This window comes from Podospora anserina, chromosome 1, assembly GCF_000226545.1.
Source record: "Podospora anserina S mat+ genomic DNA chromosome 1, supercontig 6".
Lineage (NCBI taxonomy): Eukaryota > Fungi > Ascomycota > Sordariomycetes > Sordariales > Podosporaceae > Podospora > Podospora anserina.
In genome coordinates this window covers 228,980-249,629 of record NW_001914851.1, presented here as the reverse complement: position 1 = coordinate 249,629, position 20,650 = coordinate 228,980, and the positions used below count along the sequence as shown (strand labels likewise).

Here is a 20,650-nt window from a genome sequence, read left to right as displayed (position 1 = left end):
ACATTGATGGTGGAAGTGAATATACACACCTTCCGCTGCCGACACTGGTCACACTGTCCGAAACATATTTGTCAGTGTTAACTTCGATATCACCAAAAGTCTGACACGGCGAAATTATCGACCGTTCTTCTACCATCATGTAGTGAGGGACGTGCTACCTACGGCTCTCTTTGCCGAGTGATCATTATTATCGGCCAGCTCAGGCAGTTCCTCCATATTTGCGGACAGTCCAGCAATCCGCTGCTTAACACACACGCTGCTGGCGTGTGTTAAGCGGGGGTCTAAGACGATTACCTCTGATAAGGGGACTTTCACAAGGCGAATGCAGTGATAAGAAACAGATCTCCGGGCCCAGGACAATTCGTCGGGTGGGTGCTTCGCCTGTACGACGGTTGATGTTGCACTGTTCGATAGAGAAAGTGGCCGTGGGATGTGCAGTGAGGGGATCACCCAAAACCCGCGGAACCGGAACGCGAGCCCGAGTAGGGGCTGCCGCTGAGGATCGAGAAGCTTGGGCCATCAGCCGGTTCTTATACAGGACAGCGCTTCGTTCGAACCATGAGCTCTGCTCGGATTGAGCATTCCCATCCTTGGCCGTGTGTGTCAAACAATACTGTCCAGGCAACATGCCCTCTTTCTTCCAAGCATGTCAGGCCCTTGATCAAATCACGTCCAACTATCTATCGGAAGCAGACGAAGGTGATTGGTCAATATTGTCCTGTCAAGGCAACCTCGATTGCAGCAAGCACAGTTGACGACCACTGACAGGGCCGGATTCTGAGCCACAAGCAACAAAAAATGTGTCCCATCAAGTCACACAACAGTGCGCCTGCGGCAGTGAGCGCTTTTGCTGTCTCGTCGATGATTGATCGAGAGCTGGATTGACCCCGCAGCACCTTTGCAGCCCTCGGCGCGTAATTCACGTTCCAGCTTCAACAACGTCTCATTTTATAATTTTTGCCCCTCAGGAGCCGGAGATCGGACGCGCAACATCATGTCGCCTGATTCTCACTACACATACACACCTATCGACCTCAATACCGATGCAATCCGTCTCATACGTCTTCTCAGAGGCCGCGTGGACGAACCGGTTCGATGTGAACTGTTTGAGACCTTTCTCCACCAGGTTGATGGTGTCCCTTACGAGTCTCTCTCCTATGCGTGGGGTGATGCGCCAATATCAAAGGAAATTGAACTATGCGGGAAGAAGGCTGCGGTGACAGAAAATCTCTACTTGGCCTTGAGTTGTCTGAGGCAGCCAGACGAGGATCGAATCCTATGGGTTGACGCCCTGTGTATCGACCAAAGGAGCCATCGAGAAAAGAACCACCAGGTGAAGCAAATGAGGCTGGTTTATTCCAACGCCCAGAATGTGCACATATGGCTTGGGCCAGGTACGGACGACATCGATCTTCTCATGGCTTTGATGAGTCAGCTGGACAAGCGAGCAACTAAAAGGAAGAACTATCGAAGGAATTCGCCAGATGCTTGGGTTAAGGAGTGGTCAATATTCGTGAAGAGAGACGGGACGGGCGAGACCAGCATCAAAACATGCCGGGTCAACGCCTTGAAAGATATGTTAAGCCGGCCATGGTTCAAGAGGGTATGGATCCTCCAAGAGGTTTTCAGCGCCAGGAGCGCTGTTATCAGCTGTGGTCTCAACACCATTCCGACACGGGTGTTTGTTCTCATGCCCAAGCTAATGGGGTTAGAAGTTGACGCGCACACCCAAGCTGTCTTGGATATCATGCCCGGATACTTGCGGCAAAAGTCATGGTGGAAAGACGCACCGGATCTGTGTTCACTCCTGGGGCGGTTCGGTGCAAGCAAGGCCACCGATCCACGCGATAATATTTATGCGCTGATCGGGATAGCGTCGGATGCAAATGCTGATGGGATACTGCAGCCAGACTACAACATGTCCCTGCACCAAGTGATTGAAAACACGATTTTGTATCTGAAATATCGACAAATACCGAGCATCCCAGGCCCTGAGCCGTCTACGAAGTGGGACTTGAAGCATCTACTAAATCAACTGGACCAGATCCCCAGTCAAGCCTTTCAATGGGCAATCAGACAAGGAAACCAAGCAGCGGCGGCAGCAGTCGTCGCCAGGCCAAGCTTCCACGTCAACGCCTGGCACACCTCTCGAGGACCACCGTTGGTCTTCCTAGCCGACAAACCAGGCTACGAGTCCCTCTTCTCTTGCCTCCTCGTCCTTCCTCACTGCAACACCAACGTGAAGGATTGCAACGGTGACACGGCGCTCAACATCATCGCCCTCCAGGGCCACCTCGAAATGGCCAAACTCCTCCTCAACTGCAACGACGTCAACGTCAACCACAAAGGCCGCGGAGGGCAAACCCCCCTCGGCTCCGCCCTCATGTACGGACACCATCTCATCGTCGACATGCTCCTCGCCCGGCCCGACATCGACATCAACCTCCCCTCCGGCCTCAACGGCATCCCCTTTACCCCCCTGTACATAGCCTGCGAAGACAACAAATCCACCTATGTGAACAAGCTCCTCGACCGGGGCGCCGAACTGGAGACTCCCTGCAACGAAAACGCTTCTACCGCCCTGTGGGTAGCCTGCAACCAGGGACACCAACCCATCGCCAAAACCCTCGTCTCCCGCGGCGCCAAAATCGACGCAAAGGACTCGTCAGGACGGACACCGCTCTGGATGGCGGCCGTTGCCAATCACCCCTACTGCGTGAGGATGCTTCTCGATGAAAAGGCCGACTACGGGCCCGGGGCATCAAGCGAGAATAGAACCGTGCTATGGAAGGCAGCATCGATGGGGCACGGCAACGCCGTCAAGGCGCTGACGATGTATTTCCAGCAAAAGGGGGTTGTGCACGAGGTCTTGCAGCAGGAGAGGGACTCCGAGAACCAGACTAGTGCGCTCTGGATCGCGGCGAGGAACGGGCACACGAGCGTGGCGCAGCAGCTGATTGGGTTTGGGATGGATATTAATTCTTCGGGACACTATGGGCAGACGGCGCTGTGGATTGCTGCCAGGCATGGACACGCAGAGACGGTGCTGATGCTGCTCAGGGAGGGGGCGGATAGGGAGGTGTTGGATGTGTATAATGGGTTGACGGCGAGGGAGGCAGCGGAGGAGTTTTGGCAGGAGAGGGTGGTGGATGTGTTTCGGACGGAGGAAGGGTGGGAGAAGGCGAGGGTGGTGAGCAAGTTGGCTTTTTGAGAAGGCTGTCGAGGGTTGAGCAGGTACTATATACGGGGATCATCTTCTGGCCCGGGGAGGCAGGATGGAATGTGGCTGTATTGCTGTGGATTATTGGCATTAATATCCACAGACACCGTGTATCAGCAATTTTTGAATGTCTGTCGACTATCAGTTGGAACCCCTTGGCCGTTATTGAAGGCCTATCAAGCACATTTGAATGCCTATCAACTATATTTCTAGGCCTATCGACTGTCCTTGCGCGCCTAACCACAATCCTTTAACGCCTGATGACCATCTTTGAACGCCTTGTGGGTATGTTTTCCTGTCTAGTGACTATCTCTGGAGCCTTGTGCAGACGCAATGGCCTCACACTCTCGAGTCAACATTTGCATGTCGAAGTTGTCGACGAAACATATCAGATCTTGGGGTCCGATCGTTGTGAATTGCAGCTCTCTTCTCATCTTCTGCACGTCGGTAGCATATATTACCTGGTTGAGTTTGAGGTGGGCAGCTCCATCAGACGGCGAGAACGTGGGGTCGTCTTCTTGATCTCTACCCATAGTCACACGATGATTGATAGCGGTTAGCTGTTGTTTGCCTGTGGTGTATCCGCCGACGAGAAAGTCATCACCACGAGTGGCATCCTTGGATAGCAGAGGTCCGTTGCTGCATTGTACGTTCCACGGAAACCTGTTGCAGGACCGAAGTTGGTTTAGGACCTTATTCGGGAAATCCTCCTCATGACTTGTTATACTCTCTGGCTGTTGGTGATGATTCTTTCTGCTTAAGCATTCCTACCGAGAGGTATACCAGGGCTTGATGAGACAAAACATACGCTTGACTTCAAGGACATGAAGCTTAAAACAAAGAATGGGATGAACCCCAAAATAAAGGGGGGGTGGGGGGGGGGAATGAAGAAGTTTAGCTGCAACTTGTTTCGATCAAGTGACCTCCGGGTTATGAGCCTGGCGCGCTTCTCTTGCGCCATGCAGCTTCTCAACTGTGGATATTGTAATGAGTCACATCTTGACGTTATGTTGACCCAGTCTGTAGCACTTTTGCTTTGTTAAGAGGACTGCTACCTAGCATTGTGCAGACAATAGGCACAAGGTATGATGAGTCGTTTTGACACAAGCTAGTTCTAGTCAACACTCCTCATAGATGTGAGAAATCTTCCCAGGGAAGAGATTGATGCTGGTAGTTTCAAATGTGTTCATGTGTAGCCTCGACAAACTCAAAGCCGTAGATCTCTCGTTCGTAATTCCTTTGTTAATTTTTTGTTACCAGTACGTATCAAGCCCAGAGACGACTCGGGAGTATCCAAGATACAAAGGAATTTAGTTCCAAGCGTTATTTTCAACACAAGGTAGCCAATATGGCTGCAATTCCCGTGATTCTCAGCCCACAAATTCAGGCACCCTGAATAAACATAAATGTTACTTCGATTTGGCATTTACCCCATACAATCAGCCAGTGTCACCCGCTTACCTTTTGGCCTTTATCTTAAAGAGTCAAACTTGGTCGATGAGCTAGACCGTATTCGAAATGAGGCAGAGGCTCTCAGATTGGTTCAACAGCACACTGATGTGCCAGTCCCGCGTCCACTCGATATCGTCTATCGACCGGGCGGCCGCCAAGTTGCATTCATTCTCATGACGGGGCTTCCGGGCTTTCAACTTGTTCAATCCCTCAATGCGTCATCCAACAGGGACGCGAGGCAGATTATCGGGCAACTTGAAAATTACATGTCATAAATTTGCGGGATCCCGACTACCGCCAGCGAGACCATGGCCATATGAAACACCCTCGGGGGTTCCATTGCTGACATGCGACTTCGTGGTGGGAAACCGTTGGGGCCGTTTCGTGACGAAGCAGACTTCAGCAAGCTCATGAGGTGCTCTGACGACCCAGGTCGACAAGGTCATGAAATTGTGTTCACGAACGCAGATCTGAACCCGAGAAACATTCTAGTGGATCAGTTCAAACGGCCTGACGGGACCAGAGGGTGGATGGTCACTGGGATAATTGATTGGGAAATGGAAGGATTCAATCCGTGAATATTGGGAGTATACAAAGGCCATGTTTGAAGGGCAAGCTGGCCAAAGAGGTACAACGATTGGATTCATGGTCTGTGGGCAAGGTTTGGAGATTATAGCAAGGAGATGGATGTGGAGTTGAGAGCTTGGGCATCTGGAGACGCAGTTTGATAGACGGGCGTGTTGCTCATGTCAAGATCGAAACTTCCGACTCACTAGATTGAATGATTTTCGCAGGATGTTACCAGATGCCACGGCTCACCAAGCCTTTACACACAAATAAGTCAGACCGTAGCAGTCCTATGACGTAAAGAGCTCTCGGGATTTGAATGACGAGCCGTGCTGTACTCCAGGCCATATAATCCCACCATTCCCATGTATTTTCTTAGATTGCCTGAGATCCTTCAGCGAGGTCTTAGAAGGCCACCCGCTTCTGCCAAGGGCTGTGTTTGACCATCATCAGGAATTCAGACAAGTCATGCCAGTCGGGAAAGTGGTGAGAGATTAGGAGCCCATGGAAGATTCATTTGTGTGGCAGTAAGTTCCGGGATAAGGCCGATGCAGGCTGACCCCCGAAACGAATCGCAGCATGATGAAAACCCGGTCACAATGGTTGCTATACAGACAATTCAGATCTTGAAATGCCCCTGCTTGAGACCCGTGTAGGTGCGGGCTTTGACTATCACAGAGGATGAAAACCGTCCGAGGGGTTGTTCCTGATTTTTGATGTGCGACTCTCTCACCAGTTAGATACCATGCACCGACTTGGTTGGCATCGTAGCCGCTCTACAGCAGATTCACCACCCTCAATAAACAACCCAACCAAAATAACCGGAACGGATCATCCAGTCCACTTCTGTCTGTTGTGTCCGCACCAATTGCGGAAAGCCGGGTGCTGCGGGCCCAGCGCTGCCGTGAGAAGGCCCGGGTAAATACTCTGTTGATATTGATCCCGCAGCACCTCTCCAATATGCGCTCACAAACCTCATTTGTCGCTGCTCGTCCGCGTGCCCGTTCGGTCCATATTAAACCTCAATCATGCCGTGGAACACTATACCCCAGATTTCTCGAGCGGATAGAGCGTGTTCCACCACACACCAACCCACACCAGTCTGGGGACCCCGGCTGGGGTGCAGACATGTTGCCTTCGGCAAATGCAGCCACTCGACCAAAGAGTGATCACGGTAGTATACTCCTGATTGAGCCTCCTGTCCTGGCTTGGACAGGGTGAGATTTGACAAGTCAAGGAATCGAGGGCCGGTAAGTGAGCTCGGTTGGAACGCCCCCGTATGCATGCATAGCTTTGACAGCCCAACGGTCGAGTATGACGAGTGGGCGCGAGTGAGAACCTGGCCAGCCACCCCCTACATCTGGGGTAGAGTGGAAGCAGCCAAACAGTGAGAGGTATATATCACCGAAAAAAAAGCGGTTGTCCTCCCCTCCCCCTCTCTCTGCCCGTTGCTTCGTCAGTGGCTTGCTTCCATTCTTCCATCTTGACTCCATCCGGGTTTCAGTTCAAAATGAAGTCGACATTCTTTGCTGCCTTGACGGCACTGGCCGCCAAAGAGATTGCTGCCCATGCCACCTTCCAGCAACTCTGGGTTGACGGTACCGATTATATAAGTCTTCTCTCCTGGTGTTGACCTGGACCTGTGACTGACCTTTTCAGCACGGCTCCTCCTGCGCTCGTCTCCCCCCTTCCAACTCGCCCGTCACCAACGTCGGAGGCCGTGACTTTGTGTGCAATGCCGGTACTCGTGGCGTCGCTGGCAAGTGCCCTGTTCGCGCCGGCGGCACCGTGACTGTCGAGATGCACCAGGTATGCCTCTACCCCATGGTTTCCTTCCGCACCGTCACTGAAACCCTACCCACAGCAAACTGGTGACCGGTCCTGCTCTCAAGAAGCCATCGGCGGCGCCCACTACGGCCCCGTCCAGGTCTACCTCTCCAAGGTCCCAGACGCCTCCACCGCCGACGGCACCTCCACCGGCTGGTTCAAGATCCTTTCCAACTCGTGGTCCAAAAAGGCTGGCGGCCGCGTTGGTGACGATGACAACTGGGGCAGCAAGGATCTCAACGCCTGCTGCGGCAAGATGGACGTCAAGATCCCCGCTGACATCCCCTCGGGCGACTACCTCCTCCGTGCCGAGTCGCTAGCTCTCCACGCTGCTGGTCCAAGCGGTGGCGGTCAGTTTTACATGACCTGCTACCAGATCACCGTCTCCGGTGGTGGCAACGCTAGCCCCGCGACGGTGAGGCTCCCCGGTGCCTATGGTGCCAGTGAAGGGCAGGTGAACATCCACGCTGCGCTTACTTCTTACACCGCCCCTGGACCGGCGGTTTATTCTGGTGGTGAGACTAGAACTCCTGGTGGGGCTTGCACTGGGTGTGCGTCAACCTGCAAGGTTGGCTCTTCTCCTTCCGCGATTGCTCCAGGAGGCGGTGGTTCTTCTCCTGCTGCTGGCGGTGGTAGTGATGCTGGCGGCGGCAACTCCGGTTGCAGTGTTGCCATGTATGGGCAGTGTGGCGGTAACGGGTATACTGGATGCACGAACTGCGCTGTAAGTTGTTATGAGTGAACCCTTTTTCCAAAGTGGCATCAATGCTGACCCTTCGACAGAGCGGATCTTGCAAGGCTGTTTCGCCTCCTTACTACTCGCAGTGCGCTTAAAATACTGGTGGCTTGATTGGGAGGTCCGGAGGGTAGATTGAGGATAGTTGAATCAAGGTGGTGGGCACGGGTGGCGTGGTGGTGAGTGCGAGATTTGTATGCATAGCATTCGTATATATGAGTAACTATCTGGGTATGACCATTGTCAGCTACGTCAAAATCATCTTTAACTCCAAGTAAACCATTCAAACGTACATGAGATACCCGCTGCCGTGTTGCGTAGTAGGGCTAAAGTATACACGCATTGATCTAACTCTACCCCTCAAGCCCATAGAAACATCCAATCCAACGTCGTTTGAGCGCTAATATTCGGTGTAAGAGCTGGAAGCCGGTGAGCACATCAACCCAAGATAGATACTTAGCAATGTGTTCATCAAAAAAAATGTCTGTTGGCCAGCCTTCTAGCATTGGTATATACAACCTGGCACCCGCAGTCCAGCACCCCTCCCCGCACATGCAATCGTTCTTTTCGTTCCTTTTCCTTTTACTGGCTAGGGTTCCCACCCTCCCGCGCAAGACGCTCAGCCTCCAGCTCCCTCTCGGCTTGTCTGTAATACTTGGCGGTGTCAACACCGTGCTGGCTGTGGTTGACAAAGTTGAACCAGGGGAGCACAGCCATGAAGAGAGCGGAATATCTAGACTGGCGGGCGGCAACACCCTGCATGGCGGGAGTAAGCTGACTTTCGCCGTAGATAGGCTCGCCGCGCTTGACCTTGTCGACCATCTCGCGCATGTCCATCTGGACTTCCCGGGCGTTTTCGCTCATACCGTAGAAGCGCACTATCAGAGCCGTCAGTTCCTGTCTCTAGTACCGCCTGCACCCTCCCACATTATCCGAATTCTTCTAAACCCGGCCCGAAGCCCGACTGTTGCCTCGATATGCTGTGATGGAGCGATGACGTACGAATAGACCGCTGGTAGAAGTAGATGAAACCACCACACAACCCCATGGCACCACCCAACCGCATGGTCTGGGCGACACCACCCTTTCCGACATATGAGGGAGCAAATCTCTCCATGGCGTAGAGAAGACTGGGGCCGGCGGCGGCAGCGACGATGCCGTGGACGTAATCGGACGGCCGGGCGTACCGAATTACACGCTTGAAGTGCCTGGATTGTTACCAATCGATGTTAATTCCTGTCCATCTCCGTGCTCGAGAACTTTGACATCTAGTAAGGGGGGGACCATACGGATCATTATCGATGAGCTGTGTGCAAACCCCAGTTAGCTTGGTCCCCTTCAATTGGGTTTCACGGCACCGCAAAACTCACTGGGTACTCAGTCTTGATCTGCTTGCTGATGGTATACGTGTTTCCGGGAGTGGTCGACATTTTGACTGACTGGGCCTGGCCGGCGATTTCCGTCGTCGTCGTCGTCGAGCAGGGCGGGCGCAGGCAAGCGAATTGAGGTCGTCTGGATTGGCTCGTTCCTTGAAGCTTGCTGGACCCAGGCCGTTGAAGCTCCAGCAGTGGATTGATGCCTGAGGCAAATATCATGTCAACAAGTCTTGGCGGGAATTCAATGTGGCTTGTGCGCTGCGGGGCAAGCCACAACCACTTACACAGCTTGACGCGCGACGCGCCAACCATCTCAAAGTCGCGTCTCTTTTAAATGGTCTTGTCTACCCCCAAACCCAACAACACCAGTTGAAGCAACAAAAGTTGCGATAGTCGACCACGAAGTATTCTCACAATGCCCGCCGCAGCAGGTCCAAGCAAAGTCACCAATGGCAACAAAAAGGACAGCGGTGCTTTTGTCGATAGTTTTCTAGAAGGATGGAGCGACTTTGACGAGGAAGACCCGTTCGGTTCCCCGAAAGGCGACAAATCCAAGAAGACCGATGACAAGAAGACCGACGCCAGTAGTAAAAAGAGAAAAGGGACCGATGTTCTCGGGTTAGAAACAGAAGTCGACAAGAAGAAAGCTCGTGTTCCCAGAGTCAAGCTTGACGATGCCCGGTATACACTTCGCCTAGCCCCCGCCTGATCTGGTATGTATGCTAATATCATGACTAGACTACTATCAGACAAAGGCATCCCATGGCTCCGAAAAAACGCCCAATCCAGACTAAAGCTCAAAGGCAAAGGCCACGAATTTTCCGACGCTGCCCGAATGTTATCGTTCTACCAGGAATGGCTTGACGAACTCTTTCCCAAAGCCAGCTTCCTTGACGCATTGGCAATGGTGGAAAAGGCTGGACACAAGACCTCGTTGCGGAACGCCAGGATGAAATGGATTGATGAGTTGAAACCCAGAGGCGAGGGAGAGGAGGGTCCGAACGACGTAGACCCGTTTCCGATTTACGAACATGATAAGACACCAAAAGATACAGGAAGGATTGCGCCTGTGTTCGATAAGGCCAAGGAACGACCGAAGACACCCGATGGGGATGATTTGTTTGGAGACGATGACATCTACAATGCCACGCCAAGAGCTGCGACCAAGGGGGCTAGGGGTGAAGGCGTTCCGGACGATGATGATTTGGATGCGCTGATGGCAGAGGCAGAGGCTAACTCTGGGCAGCCACCAAGAAGCATATTTGGGAACGGGTCGGAGAGCATATTTGGGAATGGGACAAGTAACAGCACGGCAGCGGCACCACCAAAACCACAGGCGAATAACATACCAGAGGATGACGATCTGGACGCTCTGATGGCCGAGGCAGAAGCGGAAACATTGTCCACTAGACCGAACCAGTCAACCAAGAGCATACTTGGCGATGGCAATTCCAAACCATCTGCCCCGCAAAGGAAAGAAGTGGATGACTTTGATGATGACGATTTGGATGCGCTTATGGCCGAGGTTGAGGCCCAGCCACCTACGAAGGCACCGAGCGCGCCCAAGTCTACGGAGCCTACGAAGGTTAATGATGAGGAGGACGATCTTGACGCTCTGATGGCAGAAGCAGAGGCAGAGGGAGCGTCTTCTAAGCCTGTTCCTGAAACCCAGAAGGAGGCTGGGGCCAAAAAAGACACCAGCTTTGACGATGATGAGGCGGCAATGGCAGAGATGGATGGGTTGTGGTAAAAGGCCAGTGGTACTCCGTATGCGGCAAGAGCCAAATGTTCATTTATTTTAGAGACACTAGTTTAAACAACTGTGTCACCATTCAAACAGTATCCTTGAAGACGAAGACGGCGCTATGTTTCTGGGCCCCCTTTAAAGATATGATGCAACCCTAACCCCTGCGTGCCTGTCGAGCTGTCACAAAGGTGCATCCTTGTCAGGCTACCCCACAAATGATTTGGCGGGGCAAGTCGATGAAGCTGCGACCTTGCTGTCTTCCAGGCTGGAGTCGTCCATGTTTGGGCACAACATCACACCTTGAACTCGGTCGAAAATATCACTTGATTTTTGCAAGCAGTGGACGAGACCATCACACTACCATTACCGCCGAAATGGAGACCGATCTCCATGATGCCATACAACGGCTTCACCTGGACAACAATTCCACATTCGATGCAATTGACGACATCCTTGACCACAAGGTAGTTAAGCCGCCCAAGAAGCAAGACCCTGATGAGCTGCGCGCCGAACTCGAGCGGAACTTCCTGTCGCCATCGACCACATTCTCGGACGAGTGGCTCGACAAGCTTCAGCAACGATGGGACACCCCGATTGACTACTCCCTGCTCTTCAACATTGCGCCCAGCCAAACCCGCACCGTCACCCGCTTCGTGCGTCATGGGCTTGAGGGTCGGGTCACAGGCTACAGAAATGTCACCGTTCCGGCCTCGCATGCCACGGCGAAGAACAGCACGTCCATGACTAGGAAACCCGCCAGCAGATCTGAATTTGTCCGGGGTGGCGCCGGGTTCTTCCCTTTCGCTCCTGGTGGTTTGGAGGGTATCGAGTCAACAGCTGCGTTGGAGGATCAGCTGCGAGCTTCGGCTGCCATTGAGGAAGCTGACAGCAGGAAGAAACTAGAACGTGTTATCAAGCTTGGATCCGGTGGTCTGCTTGAGGTTGCTCCGGGTGTCTCCAGAGGTATCGACTTTACGAAAAGGAGAAAGGTTGCGGATGAAGAGGCGGAAAAACAGGCGAAGGAAGTCGAAGAGGTCTTGGATCAGGAGCCCGAGGCAGCTCCTGACCAAGAGGATGAGGACGCCGACAAAGCCCCAACGAATGGTGCTTCTGACGAGAACGAGGAAGAGGAGGATCTCGAGGATATCGACTCCATTCTTCCAGTGGAGTTCCCAGCTCTGGAACCCCATGGCAAACTTGCAGCATCCAGCGCTAGAAAGGCAGGCCGCGAATGGGCGCACATGGTGGATATCAACAGACCAATGCCCAACTTCCAGGAGCTGGTGCCAGATCCAGCCAGAGAATGGCCATTCGAACTTGACAACTTCCAAAAGGAAGCCGTCTATCATCTTGAAAATGGCGACTCGGTGTTCGTCGCAGCCCATACTTCTGCAGGCAAGACAGTGGTGGCTGAATACGCCATTGCTCTTGCGGCAAAACACATGACGAAGGCTATTTACACATCCCCGATCAAGGCGCTCAGCAACCAAAAGTTCCGTGACTTCAGACAGACGTTCGACGAGGTTGGTATTCTGACTGGTGATGTTCAGATCAACCCAGAGGCCAGCTGTCTCATCATGACTACGGAGATTCTGCGCAGTATGCTTTACCGTGGAGCCGATATCATCCGCGATGTCGAGTTCGTCATCTTCGACGAGGTCCACTATGTAAACGACTTTGAGCGTGGTGTTGTCTGGGAAGAGGTCATCATTATGCTACCAGAGCATGTGTCCTTGATTCTTCTTTCTGCTACCGTCCCCAACACTCATGAGTTCGCCTCGTGGGTAGGACGCACAAAGCAGAAAGATATTTACGTCATTTCTACGCCGAAGAGACCTGTGCCGTTAGAGCACTATCTCTGGGCCAACAAAAACATCTACAAAATCGTCGACTCTGAGAAGAGGTTCGTCGAGAAGGGGTGGAAGGATGCGAATGCGGCTATGCAGGGCAAGGACAAGCCACCAAAGGCCATCGAGGCCGCACCAGCTCGGGGTGGTGGCAACCAGAGAGGTGGTGGCCGTGGAGGCCAGCAAAGAGGGGGCAATCAGCAACGTGGCGGCGGTCGGGGTGGCGGACAACAGCAGCGTGGGAGAGGTGGACCACCACGCGCGAGCCACAATCCCGGACATATGGGCCGGACAGGCCGACCAGGAGGGTTTACATCTGCTGCTCAGGACAAGAACTTGTGGGTTCACCTCGTCCAGTTCCTCAAGAAGCAGACTCTTCTTCCGGCCTGTATCTTCGTCTTTTCCAAGAAGAGATGTGAGGAGAATGCAGATGCTCTGAGCAACCAGGACTTCTGCACCGCTCAAGAAAAGAGTGCGATTCATATGACGATTGAGAAGTCGATTGCTCGTTTGAAGCCCGAGGACAGAACTCTGCCCCAGATTGTGCGCCTTCGAGAGCTGCTCTCGCGAGGTATCGCAGTCCATCATGGTGGTTTGCTCCCTATCGTCAAGGAGTTGGTGGAAATTCTTTTCGCCCAGACTCTGGTCAAGGTTCTTTTCGCGACTGAGACCTTCGCCATGGGCCTGAACTTGCCCACGAGAACAGTTGTCTTCTCGGGATACCGCAAGCATGACGGCCATTCTTTCCGCAATCTCCTTCCTGGTGAATACACACAGATGGCTGGTCGGGCCGGTAGACGCGGTCTCGATACTGTCGGTTCCGTCATCATTGTGCCTCCTGGTGGCGATGAAGCCCCCCCTGTCACTGATCTCCGGCAAATGATTCTCGGAGAGCCTAGCAAGCTCCGGTCTCAATTCCGCCTGACCTACAATATGATCTTGAACCTACTACGCGTCGAAGCTCTGAAGATCGAGGAAATGATTAAGCGTAGTTTCTCAGAACACGCCACTCAACAGCTCTTACCCGAGCACGAGAAGGCGGTCAAACTATCCGAGGCAGATTTGGCAAAGGTCAAGAGGGATTCTTGTCAGATTTGTGACGTTCATATGGACGAATGTCACCAGGCGGGTGAGGACTTCAAGCAGTTGACAGAGGAGCTGTATCGCGCGTTGCTGAACATTCCGATTGGCCGGAAGATGTTTACGCCTGGTCGTCTCATCGTCTGGATGAAGGAAGGTGTCCGCACTCCTGGTTTGTTGCTCGCTGAAGGCGCCAGCACCAAAAGCAGCGCGACGGTTCCAATGTTGCATGTTCTCGAAATTAGGACGAATCGAGAAATTCGCAATGACACGGACTTGCTGCCCTTTGTGCCCAGTCTACGCAAGTACTACACGTCACTTCCCCAGGCCAAGAAGCATATCGGGACCAAGACATTGCACATCCCCCTGAGTGACTTGGTATGCTTGACAAAGTATGTCACCAAGGGCATCCTGCCAGACATCTTTGGCAGCGGCGAAGGCTACCAAAAAGCCAAGGACAAGCTTCATACCATCTGCCGCACCTGGGCCTCTGATCACTGGGATGAGATGGATCTGGGCCGCATCAAGAGCCTGGCTATTCACGACATCATTAACAAGCGCCGTGAGGCGGAGGTCAAGCTCACAAAATCCGCCGCTCCGCTTTGCACGTTCTTCTTGAAGCACTACGCCATGTGCCACGATCAGTGGCTCATCAAGACCAACATCGACCAGCTCCGCCAGGCCCTCTCCAACCAAAACCTGCAGCTCCTCCCCGACTACGAGCAGCGTATCCAGGTTCTCAAGGACCTTCGCTTCATTGACGAAGAAACCCGGATCCAGCTCAAGGGCAAGGTAGCCTGTGAGATTCACTCTGGCGACGAGCTTGTCCTTACCGAGCTCATCCTCGAGAACGTCCTCGCCGACTACGAGCCCGCCGAAATCGCCGCTCTGCTCTCGGCGTTTGTCTTTCAGGAGAAGACAGAGTCCATCCCAAAGCTGACGCACAACCTAGAGAAGGGCATGAAGACTATTGTCGAGCTCTCCGAAAAGGTCAATGCGGTGCAGACTCTCCACCAGGTTATCCAGACATCAGAGGAGTCCAACGACTTTGTCAGCAAGCCTAGGTTTGGGTTGATGGAGGTGGTGTATGAGTGGGCCAAGGGTGTCAGCTTCAAGAATATCACGAATCTGACGGATGTGTTGGAGGGAACGATTGTGCGGACGATTTCCCGGTTGGATGAGACGTGCAGGGAGGTGAAGAATGCGGCTAGGATTATCGGTGATCCCGAGTTGTATCAGAAGATGACGGTGGCGCAGGAGTTGATCAGGAGGGATATTACTGCTGTGGCTAGTCTTTATATGTAAACGCGGCTGACTGCTAGCGATTTGCATGATGTTATGGGTTATTTGGTGGCCAGTTGGGAGTTATGGGGTCATATGGCAGGCGCTGATTTGGCAAGATGAAGGTTAGCTCTGGAGGAGAATATGGCTCGTTTACTTCAACGAAGGAATGCTTCAAAGTTGAGCGACATATAAGCATGAGAGCTTCTCTGGTGGGAATCATGAGTTTGAGCGTTGGTGGCGGCTTGAAATACAAGCTCTTGCAATGTCTTGATATATCTTGGCCACATGTGACCCAAATTGACTATGACGTGTGATCTATTCCAACACTTTCCCCCAACCACAAGGATCATAACCCATGGTAAAGTCCTCTTGGGACTTCCAAAGCATCATGCCTGGCAGTATCAAACCCGATAAACGCCAAAACGCCAAAACGAAAAATAGAAATTCTTCCTCCTTAACCCAGGAAACCAAATATACCTCATTTCGTAATCTCGTGTTCGTCGTTCCCTTCCCATCCACTACCCTTCCCAAAAATCTATGCCCGCAAAGCCCTCAACCTCTGCTGCAGCGCATCCTCCTCCTCCGCCGTCGGCTCCACGGCCTGCGCCGGCTCCTTCACCGGATCAACCTTGCTCGCATTCGCCTTTGCCAGCTCCTGGTTCAACTCCAACCCCGCATCATCCGCCAACTTGCCCAACAGCTCATGCACAGCATCATCGCTGACCTGCACCGAAGTGTTCTGCGTCATGGCGTCCTGATAAATCCCATTGGACATGGCGTACTCTTCGTTCTGGCTGCGGAACTGCTCGAGGGTCAGGAGCGTCTTTTCGGGGTTGGCCTGGCGCTGGGCGCGCTGCATCGTGCGGGAGGACTGGGCCATCATGTGCGTCATGCGGTTCATTGCGTTGTTGGCCTGGATCTGGGCGAGGGAGAGCTCGGCCATGTCGGCGGCTTGGTCCATTTGGGCGGCGATGGCTTGTTTGGCAAGGAGCATGCGGGCTTTTTGGGCGGCTTGGGCGGTTTCGCCTTTTTTGAGGAGCTAGATTTCGAGATGGGAGGTTAGAGGGGGGGGGCAGATAATGGCCAAGCGGGGGAAGAAGGGGAGAGATACGTTTTGGATTTGCTTCTTTAGCTCGTTGTCTTGTTTGGCCGCCTTTTGGGCTTCGCGGCGGGCTTGCTTGGCGTTGAACTGAGAGGGGAGGGAATGTTAGCAGAGGAGCATGATGATAGTTGCCACTGCTGTCGGCGACAAGGGAATCGTGGGGTGCCTACTCGCGCCTGAAACTCGGTTTGCATATCCCGAGCGAGTTGTCGATTTGCCATGGTGGCGGCTGTGATTCTAGAATGTTGTTTGTACAAAAGGGTTTGGCCCGAAAAGAAGGACGTCGTCGAGGGGGACGGTGAGGTTTGCGCGAGCGTTTCGAGGTGGTGATATCGTTGTCGTTGCAAGGCAGTGGATTGATTGATTTGGCGAGGCGCAAGGTTGTTAGGTAACGTCAGCTGCCTTGCGTCCCAGCTGCCGGCCGCAGTTGGCTCGGCTGGCAGAGTGCGGGGCTCTGGCCGAGAAAATGGTGGGGTTCTCAGGGGGGTCAAATCCAACGCCACAAAGCATGACGCAGTTGGGTGACAGGGGCCTCTTCACCGCTCACCCTATTCAGTGGCACGTTGTGGCTTGTGCTGTGTTTTTTTTTTTTTTGGCCTCAAGGGAAAGGGGCAACCCGTGAATAATGGATACCGAGGACCCGAGCCACTGTCTACACGGACGGAAGGTGCACAAAAACACGCTCGGCAATGGAAGGCGGATACGGGATTGAGCCTGCCCCCTCGGGTGAACGAACAGTGAACCGTGGAAAGGTGAAAGTGGGTCTACGTCAAGCCAAAACTTTGGTCCCACTGCGAGGAGCACATGGATGCTGCTAGTTTTGACTTTTCAGGCATCGAAAGACAATTTTCTTCCAGTCCTCGTCCTCGGATCTGAACCAGTGAGACATTTGATTACCACGAAAAGACACTCTTAGACGGCATCTCTCCCCAAAACACCATCCACATGAGTAACTACAACATGTCGGCGATGCGGAAACACAACGTCACGACATTTCCGCGTCCCCCCGTGGTGGACCGAGTCCAGAGACACATCCAGATCAAGTGGCATGGCCAACTTATAGCCGATTGCCCGCCCGGTGAGGCTTACTGGTGTCTGGAGACCCATCACGCGCCCAGTAGGTTGCCCCCCTTCTAGTCGACAAGTTCCGCCAGGTCGAGTCCGGAGATGGAGTCAGTCGGTCCACCGTCTTCCCGCCATTTCCCTCCGGCGACCCGGCCAGGCCGTTGAGCTCCATCCAGATCGGGGTCTCAATCCACTCTTCGAGCTCCCATCTGGCGGTGATATGCAGGGACCCGACGCTCGATTTCAATGGCAGACTCATCATGGCCAACCGCTAACCTTAACCTTTTTGCCGCGTGTAGCTTACTTCATCCCACCCTCCCGCGTCAGACTTCCTCTCTCGACGACTCCTCGTACCTCCTTTGACGAGTTCAGAGGTCCCATAACCTACTACGCCATGATGAGCCCCATCAACGCGGCTGACACGGTGAGCAACCGCATCTGGTCGTTCAACGAGCCTCCAAAAGATTTTGAGGCCATCAAGGGCTATCTGGCCTTCTTTGCGGGTCCTTGGGAGTGCTATGTCGACGGCGAACGCGCCCAGTCTCCCCCGCAAGACTTCTACGGCGGGTGGGTCACGAGCGATATTGAAGGCATCAACAAGGCTCCTCATCCTTGGGGCGTTCCCCCCCCCTGGGGCCACGAGCAGTTCTAGAGGAGCAATCAATCGAACGAGTTCCAGAAATCGGTGTGTCTGTTTTGAGGGGGTTTTATGCTCAACTCTGAAGACATAATGGCGTCTGAGCGGTCAGCATGTTTAGTGTCAGGCGTTTGGGGTCTGCAAAAATAAAAAAGGGGGAGGGAACATTGGGGGCATTAGGGATCTGGCGATTGGGTGGCAAGCATTGATAGACGGGGGACTTGAACATAGAGCAGCCAGTATTATATTGTACATAAACAGGCCTTTTCAAAATTTGTGCGTCTGGATGGGTGATCAAGAGAAAGAGATCTTGCATGTACATACAGGACGTGATGTTGGGAACGTGAAGAGATCGGGGGACGGTGGTATGGCTCAGATGTCGCGACATCCAGCACATAATATACCTCTCTTCAGAGGACCGAGGGTCCGGGGGCCATCATGACATTGTATGCTTTGGCGCCGTCACCAACAAGCGTGCCGTCCACTCTTCATGTGCGGACCAACGCTCTACCCATGCGAGTTCCTGCCGCTTGACATGACTTTACCCCAGACTTCTGGGGGGCATCCACATGGTTGACATTGGTGTGACAGGCAGCCCCAGCGCCATGACAGAAAACGGGGGAATGAGAACAAGGAAGGAACGGATCGATAGGTGGACAAGATGCGGAAGATCACTACCGATGAGTGGCACCTGGAGAATCTGGGGAACTGGGGGGATCCAACCCGATCCAGCTCCATCCCTCCATTCGAGGCCCGTTTGGTTTTTACCCCAGGTTCCATAATAAAGAGTTTGCTCCACAGGATGGAGTGCTGTGGGTGGGAAAAAGAGGGACGATCACGGATGGATTCGTTCGATTGGAGTTAAGGCCTGTGGAGTTGTGGGTTTTGTGGTTTGCTTGCCCGTCGTCCCGTTTGTGCTTCGTCTCCAAAAAGTGTGCGTCTCATGCAGCAAGCAGGCACGGATCACAGAGCCGCCTTTGGGGTTGGGATATTGGAAGGCTGGAGGAGTCTGGGGGAATGGCGTCCCGCGGAGGCGACTTGGCGATTGATTGTTATGCGGGGGAGCGAGAGGGAGCGGAAACAAGCGACCGGTTGTCGGTTGGTGAACCCCTTCGCTCGCTTCCATTGCTAGTGTTGGCAGTTCCAAGGGTGGCGGTTCCAAAGCATGTGGATGATGGTTGCAAAGAAACCCCTGGGAAAGCGAAGGGAGGTCGGGCCACTCCACCCGGCCTGCAACCGTGAGTTTCGCCGCCCTTCTCATTGCTCTCCTCCTTATTCCCCTCACCGGGAGGGCCGTTCCCAATCCATCCTTGAATAGACCGGATGTTATGCAGCTTCTGTTGGAAAGGTCCGGTGGAGGGCCGAATTGTCGTCCGAAAACCTCTGGGCGGTGGTATATGGCGCGCCTAATAGCAAAGAGTCGTTATTCTTTGAAGCAGGAACAAAAAAAGAAATTGGGGTTAAATGGAAATATTTATTTGACAGGGCAGATTTTGTGTAACGAGGCGAGCAAGGTAGTAAGCACAAAAAAAGAAAAGAAAATGGCAGACTCCCATTGATTTCCGTCCTCTCCCCAACGGGAAACTTGTGGATTCATCACCAGCGCGTGGCAAGAAGGGGGTTTTGGATCAACCGCTGATCGTCCAAGCGATCGATCAAACAATTTTCTGGTGCAAGCAACTCCCTGCCCTTGGGAAGAACCCTCCCTCTGCCGCACCGAAGGCTCCTTCGCCCGAGTCCAGAGGGAGACCATGATCCTTGGCGTTTCTATTCCGATACCACGCCTTTCCTATTTGGGCCTATTATCGGCATACCCAGACTCGGAATCAGTTGCCCCTCTTGCAGAATATTGTCTCTAGACTCTGGAACGCACATTCTCCCCGCTGATGATGGACTTATTCATGCTGGTCTTTTTGACAAAGGGCGGCATGATAATCTTCGAGTAAAATACTGGGTGGGAAGCGGGGCTTAACTGGGCTTGTGTAGGTAGATACGACAATTATACGGCCTCACGAATGCAGACGTCGTAACCACAGCCAAGCGCCCCGAATACCCGTGACCGCAGGAATAGTGATCCTTCTGGGGGCTGTTGGATAGAAATGCGGCAGTGTCAGCTTCAAGTGGATGCAGTGCACTTCGTCAGCACCAACGCTTATGCCTCTCACCCATCAGCAATGCACCAGGCAGTCAGCCGTTGTCCTACAACCCCGCCATGATAGTGCAGGCAACCATTGAGAAGCAACAATGGAGTTACACCTGGGGAGGAGGCTGAGGTTGTACAAAAGGCCGTACAAAGCAATTGCCGTACACAACCTGGAATACGGCCGAGGACTCCGTTGCCGGTGCCATCTTGATCACTGCCTGATAATTGCTGGGTGGAGTCAAACACCATGCGTATCGAAGCATCAGATACTCATCGATGCTTTCAATATTCTCACTGAAAGTACTCATCCAGACTTCAATTGACATATCTGTCGCCCAGACGGCCCGGTACAATGCCGAAGAGCTCCCGCGTTACGAGAAGCAGGCCAAGAGGGTGGAATTGATTAATGAGGGCAGTTTCTAGAAGTACCGCACCTGGTAAATGGCCATGAACTCCAATCTAAGAGAAGCTCCTCGGCAGCTTCCTCCGCAATGCTTCTCTCAAGGCTTTGCTGCAGGTGCTCGCTTTATTGGTGTTTGGATCCAGGGTCATTCAGCCTGTTCGAGA

At 53.3% G+C, this 20,650-nt stretch overlaps 8 protein-coding genes across 8 annotated transcripts, besides 1 other annotated feature; 6 read left to right on the top strand and 2 right to left on the bottom strand.

The window, feature by feature from the left end:
• Positions 1-994: 994 nt before the first annotated feature.
• On the top strand, positions 995-3,211 carry PODANS_1_22060 (uncharacterized protein; the record flags this gene model as incomplete). Its single annotated transcript, XM_001906488.1, has 1 exon — positions 995-3,211. One exon carries the CDS (start codon positions 995-997, stop codon positions 3,209-3,211), a length of 2,217 nt encoding a protein of 738 aa, XP_001906523.1.
• A 904-nt stretch (positions 3,212-4,115) lies between these two features.
• Positions 4,116-4,187, bottom strand: a tRNA (tRNA-Met).
• An 832-nt stretch (positions 4,188-5,019) lies between these two features.
• Positions 5,020-5,400, top strand: PODANS_1_22050 (uncharacterized protein; the record flags this gene model as incomplete). Its single annotated transcript, XM_001906487.1, has 2 exons — positions 5,020-5,246; positions 5,301-5,400. 2 exons carry the CDS (start codon positions 5,020-5,022, stop codon positions 5,398-5,400), a joined length of 327 nt encoding a protein of 108 aa, XP_001906522.1.
• Positions 5,401-6,749: 1,349 nt separating this feature from the next.
• Positions 6,750-7,900, top strand: PODANS_1_22040 (uncharacterized protein; the record flags this gene model as incomplete). The annotated part of the gene is made up of 4 exons (XM_001906486.1): positions 6,750-6,830; positions 6,899-7,048; positions 7,104-7,790; positions 7,850-7,900. 4 exons carry the CDS (start codon positions 6,750-6,752, stop codon positions 7,898-7,900), a joined length of 969 nt encoding a protein of 322 aa, XP_001906521.1.
• Positions 7,901-8,384: 484 nt separating this feature from the next.
• On the bottom strand, positions 8,385-9,490 carry PODANS_1_22030 (uncharacterized protein; the record flags this gene model as incomplete). Its single annotated transcript, XM_001906485.1, has 4 exons — positions 8,385-8,680; positions 8,805-9,010; positions 9,092-9,108; positions 9,173-9,490. 4 exons carry the CDS (start codon positions 9,488-9,490, stop codon positions 8,385-8,387), a joined length of 837 nt encoding a protein of 278 aa, XP_001906520.1.
• A 103-nt stretch (positions 9,491-9,593) lies between these two features.
• PODANS_1_22020 (uncharacterized protein) lies at positions 9,594-10,928 on the top strand (the record flags this gene model as incomplete). Its single annotated transcript, XM_001906484.1, has 2 exons — positions 9,594-9,859; positions 9,917-10,928. The coding sequence occupies 2 exons, from the start codon at positions 9,594-9,596 to the stop codon at positions 10,926-10,928; spliced, it is 1,278 nt and encodes a 425-aa protein (XP_001906519.1).
• Positions 10,929-11,140: 212 nt separating this feature from the next.
• PODANS_1_22010 (uncharacterized protein) lies at positions 11,141-15,157 on the top strand (the record flags this gene model as incomplete). The annotated part of the gene is made up of 1 exon (XM_001906483.1): positions 11,141-15,157. One exon carries the CDS (start codon positions 11,141-11,143, stop codon positions 15,155-15,157), a length of 4,017 nt encoding a protein of 1,338 aa, XP_001906518.1.
• A 514-nt stretch (positions 15,158-15,671) lies between these two features.
• Positions 15,672-16,459, bottom strand: PODANS_1_22000 (uncharacterized protein; the record flags this gene model as incomplete). Its single annotated transcript, XM_001906482.1, has 3 exons — positions 15,672-16,175; positions 16,248-16,325; positions 16,409-16,459. The coding sequence occupies 3 exons, from the start codon at positions 16,457-16,459 to the stop codon at positions 15,672-15,674; spliced, it is 633 nt and encodes a 210-aa protein (XP_001906517.1).
• Positions 16,460-17,183: 724 nt separating this feature from the next.
• Positions 17,184-17,955, top strand: PODANS_1_21990 (uncharacterized protein; the record flags this gene model as incomplete). Its single annotated transcript, XM_001906481.1, has 2 exons — positions 17,184-17,356; positions 17,631-17,955. 2 exons carry the CDS (start codon positions 17,184-17,186, stop codon positions 17,953-17,955), a joined length of 498 nt encoding a protein of 165 aa, XP_001906516.1.
• Positions 17,956-20,650: the final 2,695 nt, after the last annotated feature.